This window comes from Telopea speciosissima, chromosome 2 (assembly GCF_018873765.1).
Source record: "Telopea speciosissima isolate NSW1024214 ecotype Mountain lineage chromosome 2, Tspe_v1, whole genome shotgun sequence".
Lineage (NCBI taxonomy): Eukaryota > Viridiplantae > Streptophyta > Magnoliopsida > Proteales > Proteaceae > Telopea > Telopea speciosissima.
This window is the reverse complement of record NC_057917.1, coordinates 66,633,692-66,657,477: the sequence shown is the minus strand read 5'-3', so window position 1 is coordinate 66,657,477 and position 23,786 is coordinate 66,633,692. Positions and strand designations below refer to the sequence as shown.

General features: G+C 45.1%; 1 protein-coding gene across 1 annotated transcript; it reads right to left on the bottom strand.

Annotated features, from left to right (window-relative positions):
• Positions 1–2,116: 2,116 nt before the first annotated feature.
• Positions 2,117–4,328, bottom strand: LOC122652553 (peptide-N4-(N-acetyl-beta-glucosaminyl)asparagine amidase A). Its single transcript, XM_043846330.1, has one exon. The coding sequence runs from the start codon at positions 4,283–4,285 to the stop codon at positions 2,408–2,410; it is 1,878 nt and encodes a 625-aa protein (XP_043702265.1). The 5' UTR covers positions 4,286–4,328; the 3' UTR covers positions 2,117–2,407.
• Positions 4,329–23,786: the final 19,458 nt, after the last annotated feature.

Sequence of the window (23,786 nt, the reverse complement as noted above, 5' to 3'; positions counted from 1 at the left end):
GAAAGAGTTTTAACAGATCAAACAGTTGCATTAGCACTGTTCTGAAATGTTTTTTTATCAAGTAAACTTTGTCCCCGGAAAGAATAAGGCCTCAAGTAGCCCTCAGTTTGTTCGGCGGAATCAGCCTGAGAACTAAAGGCCCAGGCTGGGCCAAGGAATTCTCATTGATTGCCCCATAGACCCCATGTTAGGGTTGTAATCAGTCTGGATCCTAATTGGTCTCAGCCTCTTCAGGCCAACATCTGAACCGACTGATTAAGTAATCGGTCCTATAAATGAAATCCGGCACGTGTTATTAATCGGTCTGGTCAATTCTAGTCCTTAATCGGTCTTTAATTGGTTCAAAGACCAAAAGAAAGTGATTTTTGAGCCCATACTCCAGTGGATGAGCCCTCTTGAGTGGCCAATCAAGTAAGGAATGATAATTATTTTTGTTCGCATGCCTGATTTTCCTATCAAAAAACGAGAACGAAGAAAACAATTTTTCAGTTGTCAAGAAGAAACAGAAAATTTTTACCAAAAAAAAAAAGAAGAAATAGAAAATTAGTTCCATAAGAAATTTCTTCGGTGAGAGAGATGCATTTCAAATGAGTAGCGGAGGTTATTTAAAGCCATTGACTTTCTAATCCGGAGATTTCAAAATAGAAGACAAAAGGTTACTGCAATCTAATTCTTATTAGAAAATTATGTTCTATTCTTCTACTCACCTAGTTTATGAGGCTCCCAATGTCCAAGAACCCTTGAGGCGATCTTCAGGTTTAAATTTTTATTTCTTGGGCTATGCCATCTGCCGATACAGACCGATACCACCAATATATATATCGGTATCGATATTGATATCAACATTGACCAATACCGGTGCTGATACCATATATTAAAACAATGATGGGCTATGCTCGCCCTGAAACTATAGATGCATCACGGGTCAGGATAGCTCGTGAAAATTTCCCCAAAAAGCTTGGGACAGGATAACTTTGTAAAAGTTTTTTTGATTCAACTACTGATACAAAAAGGTAAAAACTCTTTTCTCATGGCATACTCTGATAAACCTATTAAAGTGGTTCATCCTCATTGTGTCATTGTGCCATATAGAAGGTGATGCGACAATTGTAACTATTGGAGTGGGAGTATATGATTTGGATTAGACACATATCAAATTTCAGTTAATTCAATCAAATACCTTCCTGTGTATTAGCATGCATCTCCATCTATGTCCATCCTGAATTTTCAAAACTATATTTTGCCACTGACAAACTTTTGTTTGGATTGAAATTTGATATGTCAGCAGGGGATCTTTGTTTCTTTATTTGATACAAACATGTGGCCAATCAAAAGGGTCCCTAGAATTTGAAGGCCGGTCTAGGTAAGCTCAAGCCTAGCCTGGGCTGTGATGGACCTATAGTTTCTTCTTAGCTTGTAAAATTGTTGTGATTTATGCAGGTTAGGGGGGGGGGGGGAAACTGAAGGTTATAAAAGATGCACCTTGGCTCTGTAGAAAGCCCTGCACTCTGCAGCTCTATGTGCTCTTTTGCAACTTTGGTGGCTCACAACCACCCCCACACACCTCAAACATTTTGTCATATCCATTTTTATTCCTATAGTTATAATCCATTTTCTATTTTATCATCATTTCAGCAATAATAATCCATTATTTCATTACCCTGGAGGATCACATTTCTCATCATAATCTTGCAAATTTTACAATCTAATCATTTCTGCTAGTTCTGGTGATTTCCAGCACAATTGTTGTGCTGTTAGCCATACTGAAGTGAAAGCATGGTTTGAGGAATCACAATCAATTGAGGAATCAGAATCAGAATTCGAATCGGATCACTGATTTCAGCCCCTCCAATTCCGATTCCAGCCGATTTGTACTTGATTTCTAGGTTCAGGCTGAATCCGGCAGATTCAAGCTGAATGGGCATAGGAATCCATGGAGGTTAATTCCATTGCCCGATACCACTTACTTGAACCATGACCATTAGCATATTGAAGAATATAACTGAATTTGTTCCTTAAGTTCTGTGAATTAAAACACCTTCAGTTGATATATAGCTTCAGAATTAGGAAAGTTCAAGCTGAATCTCTTTTTTGAGTTAAACAGCAGCCGACATTGTAAACTGAAGTTTTAGGTCCAGTATATTAGAACATGGCAAATATAGAGAACAATGTACCATAGTAATGTTTAGCAGAAATTTCAAAAACTTGGGGTACAATGATGGACTAAAAGAAACAAATAATCATCACTGCCATTAAAAACTAAACAAGCGAGTTTAAAGCAAATACATGAGACTAAACTACATATATCCAAGGAAAGTAATTATTCCTGATTATCACTCTTAGATACTTATTATTATGCAGTCACTGCCCAAAACCCCTTTAAGATATGGAGTCAGAAATTCATAACTTATTGAGCAAGCAGAACATCAGCTGAACCTAACAGCCCCCTTTGACCATGTGATTTAGATGTTAGAAATTCCCTCCTAGCAGAAAAAGGCCACCATCTACTCAACTTAAAGCTTAAGCCAGGCGAAGATTTTCTGTCGCAAATGTCTCTTTTTTCATCATAAAGAACAGTGTAGTTTTTACTGCTCACATTCCTGAGGTAGCAATCTTCATTACTATCAAATGCATATGCTTGCTGAGTAGTTCCTAAACCACTAACTACCAAGTTTCCCTTCACAATCATATTACTCTGTCCGGTCTGCAAGTTTCTGAGCGAACTGGTAGAGAAATTAAATCTGGTACCAGAAAATCTATCTTCATTAAATCCCAATGAGAGGTTTGCAACTGAAGCATAACTGTCATTCCCTTGTTCCACGTTGCCTGAATACAAATAAATATTAAACCTCTGCATTGATTCCATAGAATACATTAAAGAAGAAGGGAGCTTCGCATAAACACTGCTGTTGGCTTCAATTGTTTGATTCACAATCTGCACATTGAAATTCTCTTTCATCTCCATTGAGTTCCTGAAACTAAAATCTTGAATCGAATAAGTTGTGATCTTCCCATGGGAGGATTTCACCCATCCTGATGTCAGAATAGACCTACTCGCACTGATAAGAAAAGATCCATTGAGACCATTAAATTGTGAAACCAGAGAGACTAGAGGACGAGGGCTTTTGTGTTTAATGAGATTGCCCTCAGTTCTCTCGCTCTTACTATCCAACCAGAGATGCAAATTTGCATCTATAAACCATACATCGAGAGCATTTGTTACACTAAACCCAAAGTTGTGGTGATCCCCATCCAAAATCTTACCGAGGAATGGCGTAATTTCAATGTCATATGAAGGGAGGTTGAAAGAGCCTATCCCAGTGATGGGCCTCCAAAGGAGAGGATTGATTCCTCCAGTATAGATCACTGTGAAAGGCCAGACAGCACCAACAACCCCTTCATTGAGAGTAACTACAACCTCCCTAAAAGGGCCATTTCCAGCCACATTTGTTAGATTGTTTGCTTCAATATAGTCATTGGGAGGATTAGTATACCAAAATTCATCATTCGAATGGAACGAAACATACACCTCCAAAACAGCTCGATAGGCATTTCGAGGAATCATGAACTTCTTCTTCTGGACATCCGTCGAATTCTCAATCAAAAACCACAATCCATCATTCAGAGGAAGATCTCGCGAGATGGGTAGCACCAAATCGGCAGGAGAATTAAACCCAGAAACGGAATTCGCAGAATTTCGCTTATTGGGATTTTGGGGTACTTCCGCAGGATAGAAATGGAATGTTACATTGACATGGTAGATTCCAGTGTAGGTTTTATCAACAAGGTTACCCAGATAAACAGCAACTGTTTGAGGATTCTTAAGCAATGAAGAGTACCTCGTAATGTCCTTCTTGACAGTCCAGACGATCCCGGTGGGTCTAGGCTCTGCAGTGCAACTGCGGAAGATCTCAACACCGCCCAACCAAACACCAAAAATGCGATCGAATTGTCTCCCTTCACAGGTTGCTTTCCATTCGAAGACGATTTTGGAGAAATCCTGAGATGGGCAATCCGATGGGGGCTTGTATTCAGCGAGAACAGGCGGCTTAGCATATGTGTAGCCGAAATCATGTTGAAGGATGAGGTAAGAACAGGGTTTTGTTTTGGGTGGTTCAATGGGTTTTGTTACTTCGAAGAAACGAGTGACGGGGGCAACTTTCGGATAGGACTGAGAAAGGAGCTCTGATCTGAAACGATTTGTTTTATGGAGATTTGCATTGCAAGCAAAAGGTAGGTGAAGAAGAACCAGAGAGAAGAAGAGGATGAGAAGAGAGGAACCCATAATTGTGTGATGGTGGAGGCGGTGTGTGTGTCTTCTCTCCTCCTTTCTCTTCATTAGTTACAGAGAGACAGAGAGAGAGTTGTTAGGTGAAAATAGTAGTAATTTGGAAGTAATCGAAAAGATTTAAGGATGATTCCTCATCCATGTCCGCTTAGTTGGATTAGGTTCAGAATCTATTGAGATGATACCCAAATTGGTAACTTCGCTTTACCCGGAGACACTTTAAGTCTTTAACCTGATTCAGATTGTGAGTTGACTTGCTGGAGGCTGGAACCCGAAAGCTCACGACTATTAATTAGCGTGATTAGAGAGCGAGTTTGGCGGAGATTCTTTGATAAAATCACAGAGAAAAAATGTCTGCCATTTTCCTTGACTGCTCTTGCTCTACATTTGCTTGGATTTACCACCGGAAGATAGCCATGCTTGGGTACTTAAATGGGATTACTGCATTACCTTGCTGCCTGGGCCCCTAGAGCCTACACAGACACTGGCCAATGGGAGTGCATATATAAGCATCATTTTGGGCTGGATTTTTGCCTTTTCGTAGGGATAGTGTGATACTTTTGTACAGTTTTGTGTCTAGATGCAGGATCCATGCCAAATTGCGAACCACACGATCAGACAATATTATTTTCCCAAAAGAGTCATTTAAGTTTTCAACACTTTCTTATTATCTATATATTGGGGGCTACAAATGGAGGGATTAGAGTGTTCTTTGTGTGGAACACAGGGGCCACGCCACGCACAACAAACAATGACAGCTCACGCCTAGGCACATTGGGGGTGGAATCTCTGTCATTCATGGGGGCGCATCGATCATTTCTGCCCCCCATGTGTCTGGATTCAAATGATCCCACTCTCAACAAATGTCATGCTAATAATGTGTGGTGGCTGTTTAATAACACTTGGCATGCATCATATCAAGGTAATGAAATCTTTATTTCATCTTTTCATCATTAAAAAATGATATCGATCCACTTATTACTATAATCATTTTATTTTATGATGATTTTATTATTTTTTTCTTATTAAAAACATTTTCCTGAAAAACTGTCAATGGATCTCCCTTATGATCCACCTATGCGGAATTCTATTCAAAATTTCACCAGTGTCATGTTTCCAGTGGAAGTTCATCTTTAGGTTGTATTTGATGTGTTGGAATTTATTAACATCTGAATTGTGTCTATCAGAACCAATTTAATGTGATTAAATTAATTATTACAATTTATTATGTGCTTGTTGTAATTATTTCAATAATGCGCAATTGTTGTTATTGTTCACAATTATGGACAAAAATGGATGTTCTGTGTTTTTCCTGATAGGAATTGGCTCGAAAATATAAATGTGAACACTTAAATTTGTTGAACATTAATCCATAGAAATTCCCAAATGGTTCAGTGCCAGTTTTTTTTTTGCAATGAGAGTTACTGGTAGTTTCTTTTTCTCATACCTAAGAGGCACTTATTGTTGCATCTGTATTTTATGTTTTTGTTATGCTCTAGTGATTGATGTCTACCGACAGGACTGACAACACATCAATCGAATGTTCGACGTATAAGGTATAAACGTGAATGAGGGTGATGCTCGATAAGGTTTCCACATCTCGCTAAAAGAGAATACTCAAGGAACAGAGTCATTGGATTGTGACTGGTCGAAATTTGGGGCCTCGACCTTATTATAGTAATATTATTATTGAAAATTGTTTCAAATGTTTCGGTTTAATCACTAATCTTTACACTCCTAGTTTAATTTACAATGGATTAACGAGTGTTGTATGTGCGGCGAATAAAGTGTAATAAAACTTCGAGAGAGAGAATGCTACTTGGTTGCATGGCCCCTGTGCTAGTGAGGAGATCAATGGGAGCGCATGTCCAAGCATCCAATATGGAGGGCAGGATGGTCATTTCACCACCCATGTGTTTGGTCATAGGCGGTGCGATCAAGCAGCCTTCTTTTCCCTAAAACTTTTTACCATTGACATTTTCAGGTTACTCCTTATGTAGTGTCGTCCTTTAGTGCAGTTAAGGATAACTTATAGGCCACCATTTAGGATCACACCACTTGATGTGATCGTGTTAGATTGTGATTTCCATAACTTAGCTTTTCTATTTAAGAGAAACTATTCCCTAAGCCCTAATTGCACATCACAATTAACAAAGTGAAATTGAAGAGATTAAAGAGAGAGTCTTCTTCTTCTCCAAGCTTGGCTTTTGGCCATTAGAGGTGGAGCATTCATTGGAGATCGGGATCTTGTGCTGCATTCTTTTGGAGGAATACTCCACTTGTGTGTTCTAGGTAACCATCAAACCCTGTTCAGATTTTTAGTGATCATCGACCTTTTTATTTTTTGTTCGTGATATTAATTCAGATCGTTTGTGTTGCCACGTTCATGATATATATTATCGGAATAGATTGTAGATCTAGGATGCATATGAAACCTAACCCTTCTCTATTTTTTCACTTCATAATACATTTTACATCCACAATCTATTCCAATAATACATTCCAAACACAACCTTAATATTAGAGTCACAAACTTTAGGCCAACAATGTGATTTCCTTATGGCTAAATTATGACAAAAAACTTTCCAAGCTAACCCATATTCCAACCGATGGAAATCTCCACGAAACACAACCTAGTCCTGATAGCCGACATTTTTTCATTTCTTCGCTTGTCCCTAGTAATCTTAGTTCATTGCTGATGTTGTTGTTTTTTAATAATGTTTGAAAATATCTAGTTGGTGCTCCTTTTTTCCTAGTTTTTGTGATTCTTAAATTTTTTCCATTTAATTATTTAGCCTTTGGAGGAAAATTGGATGAAAATGTAAGGAAGTTTGTCTGTTTAATAATTTCAGTTTTATTAGATAATTAAGAAGTTCAATTTTTTCCCCCTAATCTCAGTAGAAAAGTGTTTTTTTTTTTTTTTTTTTTCTTTTGGGTACCTAGAAAACTTTGGATTTTGAGAGGTGCTTTGCTTTTCGGCTTCCTATCATGTTGGTTTACTGCTTGCCTTTTGTTGTTTCTAAACTTTGTTTTTATTGTGCTGGATTTTGAATTGACAAGGGAGGGAATCTCTATATAATAAGCCTAATAAAGAATTTCATCGAGGGAAAGAAGTTGAACTTCAATGCAGGTGTTACTCTTCTACTATATATAGCTTCTTCAAATGGAAATGATATTAAGAGATTAGAAGCCTAAGATACCTTCTCTTACCATGCTAATGATAAAGTATAAAATCTGACCCTGATACATCCAATATTCACCGGGCCAATCAACGACCGCCACGTGTCACAGACGACCCGCTCCATAGCTAAGGGGAACGAACCGGGGTCCCAGCACCACTCGGGGGGCCACCACTCGGGCGCGGCCCCGCATCAGGGCGCGACCTCCTCACCCAGGCGCGGCCTCCTCACCCAGGCGCGGCCTCCTCTCCTCTCCAGGGCGCGGCCTCACCCACGGCCTCCTCACCCAGGCGCGGCCTCCTCTCCCGGGCGCGGCCTCACCCAAGCGCGGCCTCTCACCCAGCGCGGCCTCACCCAGGCGAGGCCTCCTCACCCGAGCGCGCCTCACCCGTGCACGGCCTCACCCAGCGCGGCCTCACCCGAGCGCGCCTCCTCACCCGAGCGCCCTCCTCACCGAGGAGCGGCCTCACCCAGCCGCGGCCTCCTCACCGAGCGCGGCCACCACTTGGGCGCGGCCTCACCTAGGCGCAGCCACACATCCAGCGCACCTCACCCAGCGCGGCTTGCACCCGAGCACAATATCGTGGGCACGTGAGGTGGGGGCCACCCATCTACGATCCGATCGTATCGCTAAGACTCATGTCACTACCAGGACTCTAGACCGCCGCTTAGAGGTCACGTCATCCAGGACGATTCAAGCACCAAGGACGTTATCACCACACGCGGGTATCTATCCACCAAGGATCCTCGATGCCACCAGGACACTCCCTCCCACGGGAAGATGGCCAATCGGGATAGAGCCCGTACCCAGGGCCTCTATCCACTCAACGGCACAATCGCCATCAAACGGGACTCTCCACACCGCCATACACCTCCATATGCTATTATAAAAGGCAAGGTATGCAACCCCATCGGGGACATCTAAACTCATTCTTGAATAATCACTATTCATCTGTTTGCGCCAGAGATCTAACTTTGGCATCGGAGAGCCCTAGGCCGGGACCACACCGGTTCTCTCGATTGACCCCTTTGGTCCACTTACGGTGACGGCACTCGCAGACCGCTCGACGATTTCTTGACGCACTGATTGGCGCCGTGCTGTGGGAACGACGCTAGCCATTACCGCTACTAGCTCGCTTCCATACTCATTCAATGGCACGAAGGAAGATTACCACCACCAACAACGGAGCAAGGAATGGATCACCACCCCCGAGTGCTCTCGCCGCAGAGCCAACGACCAGGACCATGTCCCTCTAGAGGAGGAGATCCCCCTTAATGACCGATTCGTGATCGCGAGCCCAACAATGACGAGGCCAACGATGTGGTGGTGGAGGTGACACCGATCCCAATGCTCCAGCCATCGTGGGTCGGATCAACGACCGCAACGACAGATCCTCGATGAACAATGACTCTTTCGAGAATACCTGACGCAGCGTGCGACATCTCACCGTCGGAGGACTTCACCAGCAAGAAGGGTGGAGTCCATACCTCAACAAGAGCCAAACCCTAGGAGATCATCTCCTAGGGGCGAGATCGAGAGAGACTTGCGCGACGGCAACCCCACTCCGCATGGGGAGCCTTCCAGATCCCCGGGAGAACAAGAGACCTCTCGCCACGGTCGGAACGTGGGAGGACGCCAACACCCAAGGCGAGGTGTCTAGCCCGCAGAGATCGGTCCGGAGATCCGTGTTTGACGGGACGACCGGAAGAAGGTCACGTCACCACGGCCGGACCTCAGAGAAGAAAGCCCTCACCTTCACGGCAGGGGTTCATCACGGCATGACCATTCACCATCCCGCCAACACTCAAGGCGGGAGGGGACATCCAGGAGAGAGCGTGAACGGGGTCGCAGCGAACGTCCGGCTAGGCGTGGGGGCGACACGGACGAGGAGCTCGATCAAAGACTCGCGACCGGATGAGAAGTCGGAAGGGTTGAAGAAGCGAGACAAAGGCGAGACACATTCCATACCTGGACAACACCCATTCTCGGCAGAGATCATGTCACCACACTACCTTCCAGTTTCGACTACCCACCTTTGAACTTTACAGTGGTACCACGACCTAATGACCACATCAACTACTTTAATGGCATGATGACGCTGTATGGGGTCGGACGTGGTATCCTGTCGGGCATTCCCTGCGTCCCTTAAGGGAGCAGCTACATCATGGTTCTCCAGGCTACGACCGAGATCTATATGCTCGTTTGCGAGCTATGTGAACAGTTCGTCACCGGTTTCCAAAGCAGCGTCAAGCGAAGAAGACCACCGTCAATCTACTAAACGTGGTACGAGAACCCTGGGAATCTCTCGGGAATACGTTACGAGTTCACCAAGGAGTCCCTAGAGGTTCGAGACTTGGATGACCCGACACGACATGCAGCCCTAGCGGGAGGTATTAGGGACCTGGACTTGATCAAGGACTGCACGTCATGAGACCAGGACTATGAAAGAGCTCCCGAGCGGTGCAATGAGTTTGCAAATATGGCCGAGGTACTACAAGCTAGAACAAAAATAATCGAGGCCAAGCCACAGGATAACAAGAGGTCGCACTCGATGACCGCAACGAGGGTAAGAGGTCGAGGACAGAGCGCCGACAAGAGAAGAGCGACCGCCCATCTAGGAGGACAGACCGCCGCGAGAGAGAAGCAAGAGGGCAAGCACCCCCGAGTTCACACTCCATCAACACCACCAGGTCCCGGATACTCATGCGAGATCCGGGACCGTGACCTACTCCATTGGCCACGACCCATGCTAGCGGCGCCGAGAAGCGAAACCCTAACAAATATTGTCTCTTCCACAAAGAGAATGGGCACGACACGGAGGAGTGCTATCAATTGAAGAGAGAGATAGAACAAGCTGGTAAAAGCAGGAAGCTTGAACAAGTATGTGAAGGGGAGACGTGACAACCGCTCGAGCCAAGGAGATAGAGGTCGCGACGGAGACAGAGTGGAGCCGAGACGAGAAGAAAGAAGAACAGTCGAGAGAGAGACCGCCGAAGAGCGGAGAGATGCCACGAGAACCTAGTGGCACCAAGGGACCTCCTATCCTCACCATACTTGGAGGACCAGGGCAAGAGTCCACCGAAAAGCTAAAGCTCATGCCAGGTTCGTGGGAGTGGCGGAGAAGCCCAAGAAGATAGCCAAGACCGAGGCGGTGATCTCCTTCTCGGATGAAGACCTGGAAGGACTAAACTTCCCGCATGAAGATGCCTTGGTAGTGCAGTGGAGGTAGCCAATCGACACTGCACACAGTGGACGATAGACACGGGGCGTCTGTTGACGTACTCTCCTTGGACGCCTATCGACGTTCGGGTTCGGGGACGACCGGCTAAAACCGAGAGCCCACTTATCTCCATGGATTCTCGGTGCCACCGCCTCCATCGAGGTACCATAGAGCTACCCGTCACCTTCGGGTACACCCTCAACAAGTAACCATCATGGTAAATTTCATGGTAGTCAAGTCCGTGGTGTCCTTCAACGGCCTCTTAGGGCGACCATCACTAACAACCCTTAGAGGAGTCATATCACCACTTCACCTGAAGATGAAGTTCCCCACGAGAACGGGGTAGGGGTAGGCGAAGTCCGAGGAGATCGAAGAAAGCAAGGGAGTGCTACGCCACCTTCATGAAAAAGAATAATGGCAACACCCGTGGAATGGCACTCGCCTAGAGAGCATGATCGGTGACCGGAGAGATGAACGGACAGAGAGAAGGGGAAGGCGGTGGAAGACCTCATCCCATGGCCACTCGGCCAGGATGACCCTTCCAAGGTCGTTTCAGTCGGCTCATTGCTAAGCAAGGAACAGAAAGAAGAGCTTGGACACCTCCTCCAAGCGAACATAGATGTTTTCGCATGGTCGACCTCCGACATGCCAGAATACCACGTTCCATAGCGGAACACCGACTACATGTCGACCCAACCAGAAGCCCGTTCAATAGAAGCGGCGTAACTTCACCCTCGACCGAAAGCGGCAATCAAGGAGGAGGTCGAGAAGTTAAGCCGATCGGGGTTCATCGAAAGGAGAAGTTCCCAACTGGCTCGCCAACGTGGTCATGGTACCAAAGCCAAGTGGGAAGTGGAGGATGTGTGTCGACTACACCGACCTAAACAAGGCATGCCCAAAAGATGAATACCCACGCCCGGATCGACCCATCGATCGACGCCACCGCCGCCATGAGATGCTGAGTTTCATGGACGCCTACTCCGGATACAACCGATCCTCATGTATGAGGATGATGAGTCTTACACCGCATTCCTGGACGGACAAAGAGAACTACGCTACAACGTCATGCCGTTCGGGTTAAAGAATGCAGCCCACCTATCGAGAATGGTCAATAAGATGTTCGAGGGGCAGATCGGGCGCAACATGGAAGTATATGTGGATGACATGCTCGTGAAAAGCATCCACACCAACCAACACCGACCGACCTAGAGGAAGCATTCACAAGATCGAGGAGGAACCGGATGAAGCTAAACCCCGCAAAGTGCGCCTTCGGTGTAACGTCGGGAAAATTCCTGGGGTTCATGGTCTCGGTCCCGTGGAATAGAAGCCAACCCATCCAAGATCATGGCCATCCAAGAGATGGCACCTCCTCGAACGGTCGTGGAAGTGCAGAGGGTTGAATGGAAGGGTTGCCGCCCTTTCCAGGTTCGTGTCACGATCGGTGATAAGTGCTTACCATTCTTCAAAACATTGAAGAACCTCCGAAGCCCTAAGGACTTCACATGGACGGAAGAGTGCCAAAAGGCGTTCGGAGAATTGAAGGAGTACCTAGAGAGCCCACCTGCTTGGGCGACCGAACCTAACGAAGAGTTGCGGCTCTACCTCGCCGCCACCCCTGTCGCGGTCGCTGCAAGATCTGCTAAAGGAAGAAGACAAAGTCCAGAGGCCGATCTACTACGTCGCCCATGTCCCGATCGATGCGAGACCAGGTACACTAGGATCGAGAAGGTAGCCTATGCATTGGTAATGGCAGCCAGGAAGCTACGACCATACTTCCAAGCCCATACCATCACAATCCTCACAGACCTACCCTTGAAGAAGATATTGCACAAGCCGGACGTCTCCTGGACGATTGATAGCATGGGCGGTGGAGTTAAGTGAGCATGACATCGTGTTCCAACCAAGGACAGCCATCAAAGGCCGGGCTCTTGTAGATTTCATTGCAGAGTGTACCCGATCGAGATCGAGTCACAAACAGGGGAGCCCAAGAAGAGAAGGATCGCGGATCGTGGGACATGTTCGTGGGCGGGTCGAGCAATGCGGCGAGGAAGCGGCGCTGGCTCATATTAACCAATTCGAGGGATTTCGTATCCAATATGCTCTCCGGTTCACCTTCCAAGCATCCAATAATGAAGCAAAGTACGAGGCATTACTAATTTGGACTCCGGGTGGCCAAAGCCATCCAAGTCACACACCTATCCACCCGGAGCGACTCCCGGCTCGTGGTGAATCGGGTGAATGGGGAGTATGAGGCAAAAGATGAGAGGATGGCATCATACCTAGCACGCGCTCAAGCATTGATCGAGGGTTTCGAGAAGTTTGAGATGGTTCGAGTTCCCAGGAGGAGAACGCCGCCGCCGATGCCCTATCCAGGCTAGCCAATGAGGAACTCTGAAATTTGGCTAAGCGCAGTCTTAGTGGAGATCCCGCATGAGCCAACGTATAAGGAAAAGCGAGTTAACGAGATCACGGAGGGACCTAGCTGGATGGACCCTCTATTCAACTACCTCGAGCGATGTCTTACCAGAAGACAAGGCCGAAACAAGGAAGATCGGGATGAGAGCTGTAAAGTACATCGTCCTAGACGGGCATCTGTACAAGCGGGGCAACAAGACCACTACTCCTGGTGCCTAGGACCCAAGGGGGCGAGTACGCCCAGCCGAAGTCCACGAGGGGATATGTGGAAGCCACATGGGGGACGAGCCCTAGCCTACAAAATCCTCCGCCAGGGACTATACGGCCACGAATGCAAGAGGAGGCCATCCAATATGCCAAGAAGTGCGAGCAATGTCGTTGTTCGCCCCGGACCCATCTACCCGCCACCAAGCCGACATCAATCCTCAACCCCATACCTTTTGCCATGTGGGGACTAGACATCTTACAACTTCACCGCAGCACCGGGAAACAGAAAGTACTTGGTCGTCGCGATCGACTACTTCACCAAGTGGGTTGAAGCTAAACCCTTGGCCAAGATAACAAAGACAGAGATGGAGAAGTTCGTCCGGAGCGTCATCTACGAGTTCGGGTGCCACGGATCCTCGTCTCGAGGACAATGGAAAACAATTCAACAACCCTAAATTCCAAGCATTCTCGTCACAGCTACAACATCGACTATCGGCCCGTGTCGGTAGCATACCCACGTGCCAATGGTCGTGGAGGTCACCAACGTAACGCCATCGGAAGGAGTCAAGAAAAGGCTAGAAGGAGCCAAAGGCAAGTGGGTAGAAGAGCTACCAAGCGTCCCGTGGGCATACCGAACTATAGTACGGACGCCCACGAGAGAGAGCCCATTCCGCCTAGCATATGGCATCAAGCATTGGCGCCGGTAGAGAGTCTGCGCTATGTCCCATAGGGTTCGCACTTTAATGAACGCACCTATGTCGACGGATCGGCTAACCTAGACTTTATAGATGAGGTCCGCGAAAGAGCACTACTAAGGAACGCGCCTACCACAGAACGCTTCGCCAGGTACTATAATGCCAGGGTCAAGGAAAGGCTATTCCACCAGGGAGATTTAATACTACGGAGGGCAAGTGCATCACGACCACGGAAGCGGGAAGTCGTCACCCAACCAAGGACTCTACATAGTCTCCAAGCAAATACGCCCGGGGACCTACCGTGAAGACTCCAGGGGCAAAAAGGTAGACCGCACTGAACTCACTATACTTAAAGAAGTACTATCGCTAGAAACAACAATGAGTTTGGCACCACCAACATGGGAGTAGATGGCATTACGAGTTCAAGGATGAATTGAAAAAAATTGGGAATACTTGGCTTCTTCTACTACTCAACGAGGCTTCACGCCTAAGGCGATATGCCAACATTGAGGCTTCGTGCCTAAGGCGATATGCCAACACCGAGCCTTCGTGCCTAAGGCGATATGCCAACACCGAGGCTTCGTGCCTAAGGCGATATGCCAACACCGAGGCTTTATGCCTAAGGCGACATGCAAACACCGAGGCTTCGTGCCTAAGGCGATATGCCAACACCGAGGCTTCGTGCCTAAGGCGATATGCCAACATTGAGGCTTCGTGCCTAAGGCGATATGCCAACACTGAGGCTTTATGCCTAAGGCGATATGCCAACACTGAGGCTTCATGCCTAAGGCGATATTCCAACACTGAGGCTTCGTGCCTAAGGCGACATGCCAATATTGAGGCTTCGTGCCTAAGGCAATATGCCAACACTGAGGCTTCATGCCTAAGGCGATATGCCAACATTGAGGCTTTATGCCTAAGGCGACATGCCAACACTGAGGCTTCATGCCTAAGGCGACATGCCAACATTGAGGCTTCATGCCTAATTAAGGCGACATGCCAACATCGAGGCGTCAAGCCTAAGGCAACATGCCAACACCGAGGCTTCATGCCTAAGGCGCCATGCCACCGCCGAGGCTCTACGCCTAAGGCGTTAACCCCAAGGTCCGAGGATCACCAAGGCACGACGTCACTACCAAAATCTGAGGACTATCAAAGGTCAGAGAGCATCAACACGCAAACAATCACCAAGAGACAAGGCAATCAAAGAAAAGCAAAAGCGATCACATAGAAAAGTCATAGTAGTTACAACTCAAGTTCAAAAAAAAAAAAAAGGAAAAAGGTTGAGACATCTACAGGATCGGAGACGCCGTAAGGTCAAGGGATCACGAGTGGTGGGTCACCTCCGACCCACCGGAGACATCATGTCCGCCTCGGGAGGACGCGCAGCAGCACCCCTCGCGGGCAGCCTCCACCTCCTAACACCGGAGCGCTCTCACCACAGCTACACCCGGAAGCGCCACACCCACAGTGCCTCCTGAAGTCCGGACGCGTATCCACCTGCATAGATCGACCAACCAATCGGATGACACATACATTCAAATACCAACATGCCAATCAAGTACAAAAGACAATGCTCTTACCAGGACTCGGCTTCAGAGAGACAGAAGGCCTCCGAGTCCAACTCCTGGACGTGGAACGGATCGTGACCCAGCACACGGCAGGGAGTCACCCTCAAAATCACTCCTCAAGCCCTGATTGACCCTCTTGAGGTCAATAACTTCCCTAACAGTTCGTAATGGGCATCGGGGACCGTGGCAAAAAGAAGCGATCCCTCCAATACTTCACGTGACTAGTGATCCCCGTGAGAAGCTCCACATAGGCATAGGGCCCCTTGAGCACGCTGCGAGCAAAGTGATAGCATCCATGGTTCCCCTTCTTCAACGGATAAAAGTGGGAGAAAAGGGGAACAATGGCGGACGCCCAGCGGCGAAGAAGACATAGAAACCCAAGATCACCCTCCAAGAGTTGGGCAACACCTACCCAAGGGTGAGGTGCCAATGCTCTAACACTAACTCGACGAAGCGAGGGATAAGAAGGCGAAGGCCCCGGAGGAAAAATGAACGGTAGAGACAGATCTCCCCGCACGATGAGAGAAGGCATACTCGCTAGGCCCTGGAGCACGCAACATGACCTCGGCGGAATATAGAACACCTCACGGAGGGAAACCAAGTCGAAGGTGACAAGATGCTAGCAACAGGGCCTAACCTATCGCCGGGACCGGCGGCCAGGATGTCGCCCGAGGGTCGACGATCCCTACGGGGACCGGAGACACTAGAAGGTCCCACTCCTCCATCGATCACTAGGGAGGGTATAGAGGAGGAGTACCCACGAGAAGAAGGCGATCCTGGGAACGCTCCTCGAAGATCCAACCCGATCAAGCGGGCCAAGGTCACCGGAACGACATGAAGGACAAGAGGGGCGAACTACTTACTCGAGAAAGCAATCTCCCCGAAGCGGCAAGAAAATGAAAGGAATGTCACCGCAAAATATAAACAAGAGATCCATCACATACAAGAGGAAGAACAGGAAGAAGAGCGAGGGTCCATCACGCCCACGCCGCGGCCACCATAGGCGCGGCATCACCGGCAAGCGCGGCCACACCCGGCGCGCCACCCTCGCAAGGCGCAGCCCACACTCAGCGCGGCTTCACCTAGGCACCGCCTTACAAAAAAAAAAAAAAAAAGAAAAGAGAGCAAAAGGAAGAAAGAGGACCGATTTACCTCGGACAAAAGGTGACCGCCAGAAAGACAGGCACACGGTGACGACGTGGCCACACCACGAGGCACAATCAAGGGATAGAGGTCACAAGAGGCAAGGCACTCAAGCCAAGCACCACTCAAGCCTTCCAAGCAAACCAAGGCACCAAGATAACACAACCCCAACACAAGGACCCAAAATCAAGCAAAATGGATACTAGTGGAGGTGACCCAAAAACAAGCACATGGTGGGCACCAAAGAGAAGACCAAAGACAAAAAGGGGGAATTAAAGGAGAGCAAAAGGGGAGACAAAAAGTAAGAAAGAGAAATGAGAAGTGAAAGAAGAAGGGAGAGGAAGGAACATATACCTACAAAAACAAAAAGAAAAAGTGTAGGAGGTAAGGTTTGAACCCCCAACCTCTCCTACCTCATTAGTGGATTTACGCAAACCCCACAGGAAAGTCTATTCGCAGCAGACCCTCACTATGCAAAGACACCTACTCTCTTGGACATCCTATCCCAAGAGAGTGGGGGCAAATGATACATCCAATATTCACCGGGCCAATCAACGACCGCCACGTGTCACGCACGACCCGCTCCATAGCTAAGGGGCACGAACCGGGTCCCACCACTGCGGGCGCGGCCACCACTCGGGCGCGGCCCCGCATCGGCGCGACCTCCTCACCGGCGCGGCCTCACCCAGGCGGCCTCACCCGGCGCGGCCTCCTCTCCCGGCGCGGCCTCACCCGGCGCGGCCTCCTCACCAAGCGCGCCTCACCCAGCGCGCCTCCTCACCCAGCGCTGGCCTCACCCGAGCACGGCCTCACCCGAGCGCGGCCTCCTCACCCAGCGCGCCTCACCCGGCGCGGCCTCCTCACCAGGAGCGGCCTCACCCGAGGCCGCGGCCTCCTCACCAGGCGCGGCCACCACTTGGCGCGGCCTCACCTAGGCGCAGCCACACATCCAGCGCACCTCACCCAGCGCGGCTGCACCCAGGCACAATATCGTGGGCACGTGAGGTGGGGCCACCCATCTACGATCCGATCGTATCGCTAAGACTCATGTCACTACCAGGACTCTAGACCGCTTAGAGGTCACGTCATCCGACGGATTCAAGCACCAAGGACGTTATCACCACACGCGGTATCTATCCACCAAGGATCCCGATGCCACCAGACACTCCCTCCCACGGGGAGATGGCCAATCGGGATAGAGCCCCGTTACCCAGGGCCTCTATCCACTCAACGGCACAATCGCCATCAAACGGGGACTCTCCACACCGCCATACACCTCCATATGCTACTATAAAAGACAAGGTACGCAACCCCATCAGGGGACATCTAAACTCATACTGAATAATCACTATTCATCTATTTGCGCCAGGAGATCTAACTTTGGCATCGGAGAGCCCTAGGCCGGGACCACACCGGTTCTCTCTGATTGACCCCTTTGGTCCACTTGCAGGTGACGGCACTCGCAGGACCGCTCGACGATTTCTTGACGCAACAGACCCCATTAGAAATCCAGATGGCATTGTTTAGTTGTAAGGGAAATTAAAGAGAAAGAAAGTAAAAAATTTTAAACCTAAAAAAGAAACTTTGGTAATCATTATCCAACATGATTGTATAAACTACTTAAAACTTTTACCATATTTAATGATGATGCTTTTTAAATGTAATTTTTTATTTTACTTTTCAAATGTAAGGGATTTAGATGCAAAGTAAAATGATTTTTTTATAACAAAAAATGAAATGATTTTGGAGTTAGTAATATAATCATCTTGGACAATGATTACAAAAGTTACCTTTTTAGGTTTGAAATTTTCACTTTCCTTCCCTTTAATTTTCCTTGCAACCAAACAGATTGACTACTCAAGGATGCAAATGGTCTTTGACCCCATTACATCGAAATATGGCATAACCTATCTTAATCATAAGTCTGTTTTTTTTCTTGGCTCAATCTACCGAGGGCCCAAAGGTCACTAGGTAGACGCCAAACGGGGGGCTGGCAGGGGTGCCTTGAAGTGGGGGGGTGGGGGGGGGGGGATAATGCACGACAATACCAAATGTGGATCAAAGGGCTCGATCAACTGACCATGGCCCCAAGGATGCTTCAACAAGACATGCTAAACCACCAGACAAAGTTTGGGACCACTCCTAATCATATGTTAAGTTTTATGCTCAACGGAGTTTGCCATGTGGTGAATTCCTTTGCTTTTATTTTACTTTTTTTTTTTAATGCATAATATAGTCGCTTTAGAGTATGTCAAATAAAATTTGACAATTGGTCAACTTGATCCAGACCAACCTAACCAATAATCAAAATCACCACATCATCCTTCCACATGACATAACTCGGTGAGCTGTATAAGAAGCCCTTCCTTAGTAAACCGTGCAAATAATCTTTTACCTCAAAAAAAAAATAATTATCATTAGCATGCAAAGGTAAATTCTCCTTTACATTGTAAGCTTATCTTCACAATCATAATATCTGCCATGGGTAGTTAGTGGGCACCCACATTTTGGACATGCGGCCCATATCAATTTCTCTCACTATTTCATAAATCCAAGTGTATTTTGTAATATGAAAATATAAAGTTCTAAAAATTTGTTGGAAACTCAACTTTATTTGAAAGGCTGGACTATTGAAAATGACATTTTCCAATGAGCGGTGTCAAATAATTTGTATTATTTTTTTTTTGGGTCCTTTTAATATAATAAACAAATTTTTTTTTTCAATAAGGGTGAATATTATCATTTTAAATGTAAACTACAAAAAATGACAATGATACCTTTTGATAATGTCATAATAATGTCATAATGATATGTCACTGCCAAATTACTTTTGAAAACGTTTTAATACCCTTAAACAAGACAACGACAATTAAAAGGTGTCAACTTTTAAATACTAGAGATGTCATTTAAATACTCCCATTGAAACTACATGGAGATTTGAAATTGAACCCTAAAATTAACATGTGGCAAATCCATAGGATGTATAACGAGTCTAAAACTTTTTTTAATGATGTGAATCCCTCACATGACTCAAGAATTGTGAGCAACATCAATAAATTTAGGGAAATAAAACGATGTCGATCTGGTCACGTGGATCCTGTGTCTAGACATAGGAGCATGCAAAAGTATGCCTTACTATATGTTATTACTTAGAGGTGGCAATGGGTAAAGTATGACCAGGTAATGGTCTTACCTTACCCTTCAAGAAATGTATGGTTCTTCATCCCATGGGTCTAGGTAAAAAACTTTTCATCCAACAACCAATGATATTTTATCCAATGAGTATAGACAGTGAAGCATCATCAATGGCATTTAGATCAGATAGGGTAATTACCTAGTTGTCATTCTATGGAGGATAAAAGGGTAAGAGGCAGTGAACTCCCTTTCTCCTATTGAGATCAGATTAATTCCTTGTATGTGGAGTGTATCGATTCTTTACGTACGATTTCATAATAACAACATGTCTTTTTTCTTATACAAATGCTTCCTACAAGCACTCTTAGTGGCAATATAAAAAACATTTATGAAAGCAAAAGGACATGTGTCATAAAGAAAGCGTAAATAGAGATGAAACATATAGATGCCCATGACTATATTTCTGGCATGGTTCTAAGAATCAGAATTGGATCGTATGAATCATCAAATTTAAATCAAATCAATCTAGTCCAATCCCAATTCTTTTTTTGATCAAATGAATCACCTAATTAAAAATATCTTTACTTTTGTTTTTTTTCAAATCCAATTTCTAGGGTTCCCTTCAATTAATTCCAAACCAAATCCAGAATCAAAATCAATGGCAACCGATCCCATCCCCAATTCCATATTCTTGAACTATGATTTGAGGGTCATTCTTGCTTGTAGTGGTCTCATGGACTACCTCTCTTTTAAGTCATAGAAGTCTATAAGTAGGTTCTAATGCCAAGATAGTATTAGATGCTTCAGTTCCTTTCATTGCCTTGTGGAGTGGGGCCTAATATCTTGTAGCTTTCCCTCACCTCAAGGCACATCAACTCGACAACTCCCGTCTCTTTGCATTGAGAGCGACTCCACTTGACAAAGAAAGGTATTATCTACTGTGACTAATTGTCTTATTATTGCTATAAAAATTTGAATTTTTTTCTTCTCCCCTATCCGCTGCCTGTCACATGGGGGTGTGAAATGACGATTTAACACTTGAACAATGTGTTTGGGAGGGGGTTAGGTCGTTATTTTGCACCCCCATATGAGGAGACAGCACGGTCCTGTCCGGACAGTGGACAGGAGAGGATAATGATTCTAAAAATTTGGTCCAAGGACTTAGAGGGTTCATTCCCAAATCCTAATTCTTCTTTTTCGGATCAACACGATATTGAATGAGTGAATTGTTGAAAGTTCTGTGGTTATTTCTTTGTTGTCAAGGTCGTAGGTATTGATATTGGCATCAATACCCGTATCAGTCTTGGCCGATATTAATATTGATATCGATAAAAATTGATCGTATTGGGCTAAAGTGAACCATTTTACCTCTTAAAATATCGAAAACTTTTATTTTTAAACCATTTTACCATCCTTTGTACCGATACCACAATATCATATACCAATGATACTGATCGAGATACACCATAATTAATACGATACCGATACTTTGAAGCGTACAACCAACCCAATTCGGCAAACCTAGTGGTTCACCCATTTGTCCAATTTGATTGATCTAACCAGTTTGGTTTTTAAAAAACAAATGCTCAATAGCCAATCAATCCATTGTGAGACCCACCAGATAATATATTTGTGTACCTCCACTCGTATTAATGTATTTTAAAGATTATTTATTCATACAACATCAATTAATTAAATTAAAACCGGGGTGGTTATTTACTTATTTACCAAAAAAAAAAAAAAAAAAAAAAAGGGGAGGTGATTAAATTTTCTATTGGGTTAAGGTCAAACGTAATGTGAGACGTAGCTTTCTTAGGTGTAGTTCTTCGTCCTCTTTCAATTCTTTCTACTATTTAATTATCTTTAAATAATCATCTTCTATTTATATAATGTTAAACTTTGTTGTAAAGTAAGCTTAATTACAAGAAAGTTTGGTCAGAGGGGTCTACATAATGGAATAATACTAAATCAAATCAAACCCTACGTTACTCCCTCTTTCCTATTAATATTTTCTTGGTCTTACTCTTCTGTCTCCCTTTCACCTTATTCCTCGCACTTTAATAAAAGCATCTCTTATTTATGTAACTTGTACTCAAACTTCAAGAGGAAATTTATTGATTAATAATAATAAGGAGTCTTTTATACTGAATTAAAAATGAATTTGACTATTAGTTGCCTAATGTGACCTCATTATCTTTGTGATCCCAAATTACCAAAATATTCTAAGAGAAAGGTCTTTTTGGTCTAACAAGCCATCGTACTTTGGGGATACGGGAAGGATAGAGAATCAAGACTCTAATAAGGGTATTTCAGACACTTTGTACAATATGGGGAGTTTTATTCCTGTGTAGTTTGAAGCACTAGACCACATAATTCCTTTTTTTTGGTCCACCGACGGAGAATCTTTCTCCTAATTCCAATTTCATTAAATTTTGGGAAGTTCGATTAAAAAATTGCCACATGTCATGTTAGACAAGGCTCAAATTTGTGAATAAGTAGACCCCCGAGTCCCTATTCACAAGTCGATTTGCAATTCTATCGGAATTCACCACATGGTAAATTGAACTTTGAATATCTAGGGCCGTGAGAAAAGTGCATGATAGTGATCGCAATATCAAAGGTATGCATGGATATACATGTAGATGCATGCCAATACATTGGGAGTACACCAGGGAGAATATTAGATTATAGGAAACATGTTCTTGGAGCAAGCGGCATAGAGGAGTACACCATTGAGATGTGAAGGAATGGTTTCATATAAAGGGTAACGAGGTAATTTTCATGCGAGGAGGAGAGAGATAACTAAAGAGAGAAAGTACTAGCATAGTTTCCTCAAAAAACCTTTTCCATTGATTATATTAGGCTCCAAAATTTGATATATAGCTAATTCATATAACAATCCATCTATCTAATGATGTCTGCCAGACCACCGACGAATAATAGATACCTCCACTCATGGTAGATCTTCCTTTTGTTCATATGTATGGTATTCTGGACATAGGTGTGAACAAAGCATCATTCCGTCATTCGTAAATCTACAATAGCGATAACTCTTTCTTAAAACACTGTAGCAACAATAATCGGTCACATCATTTGTCCATTTGACAACATTTAAAGTGGGTGTTTCCTTTAAAAAAATTGATATTAACATTAATATACAAAATGTATATAAAACAACCCCCGCACTAGTGTGGGGGCCAATAAAAACGCACGAGGACATCTAACAGAGATGGGATTTTTCATTTCACGAAAAGCAAGATCTAGACTCTAGACATTGGAACCACACAACCTTCTATTTCCTTAATTGAATATGGGTCTATACTGTATAATCAAAGTCTAATTCGTTATCTTAGATTTATCCTGTAATCAATTTAGTGAATAGGCCAATACAATTAATTGAGGTACCATATATGCTCGTCACATTATTCTCGCCCTGAAATTAAATGACTGGTTTTACCATAGAAATAAAATAAAATTAAATGACTGGTAATCTTCATAATGATCACCATATCGGTAATCTTCACAATGATCACCATATCTTTCACCTCCATTTATCACGGATTACAATAGAGGTGACTTTCAGGCATCATAAAGAGAAAGCAGTACCTGGTAAGTATTTATTCGAATTCCAAAATGGGCAAAACAAAAAGCTAGTATACCAAACCCGATGATTTGACTGAACGAGGTTATTTTGGTCATTTGATATACCTTTCGTTTGTTTGTTCAATGGACCAATCGAATAAGGGTCAGTTATCACGGCGAGTGAAGGCCTTTTCTTTTATGTCGTGATTGAGTGGACCCGGGTTCACACTTATTAGCGTAAACAGGGAATCGAAACAATTGATTATCAGTTCTTTAGTAAATAAGATTCCAAAAGTCGTAGTTCTAAACAAGGTCTACATTCTTTTCGTAGTCCTCAGGGCTATCGTATT

Coding starts and splice junctions, on each gene's coding strand:
- LOC122652553 (XM_043846330.1), bottom strand. CDS start 4,285: ATGGGTTCCTCTCTTCTCATCCTCTTCTTCTCTCTGGTTCTTCTTCAC.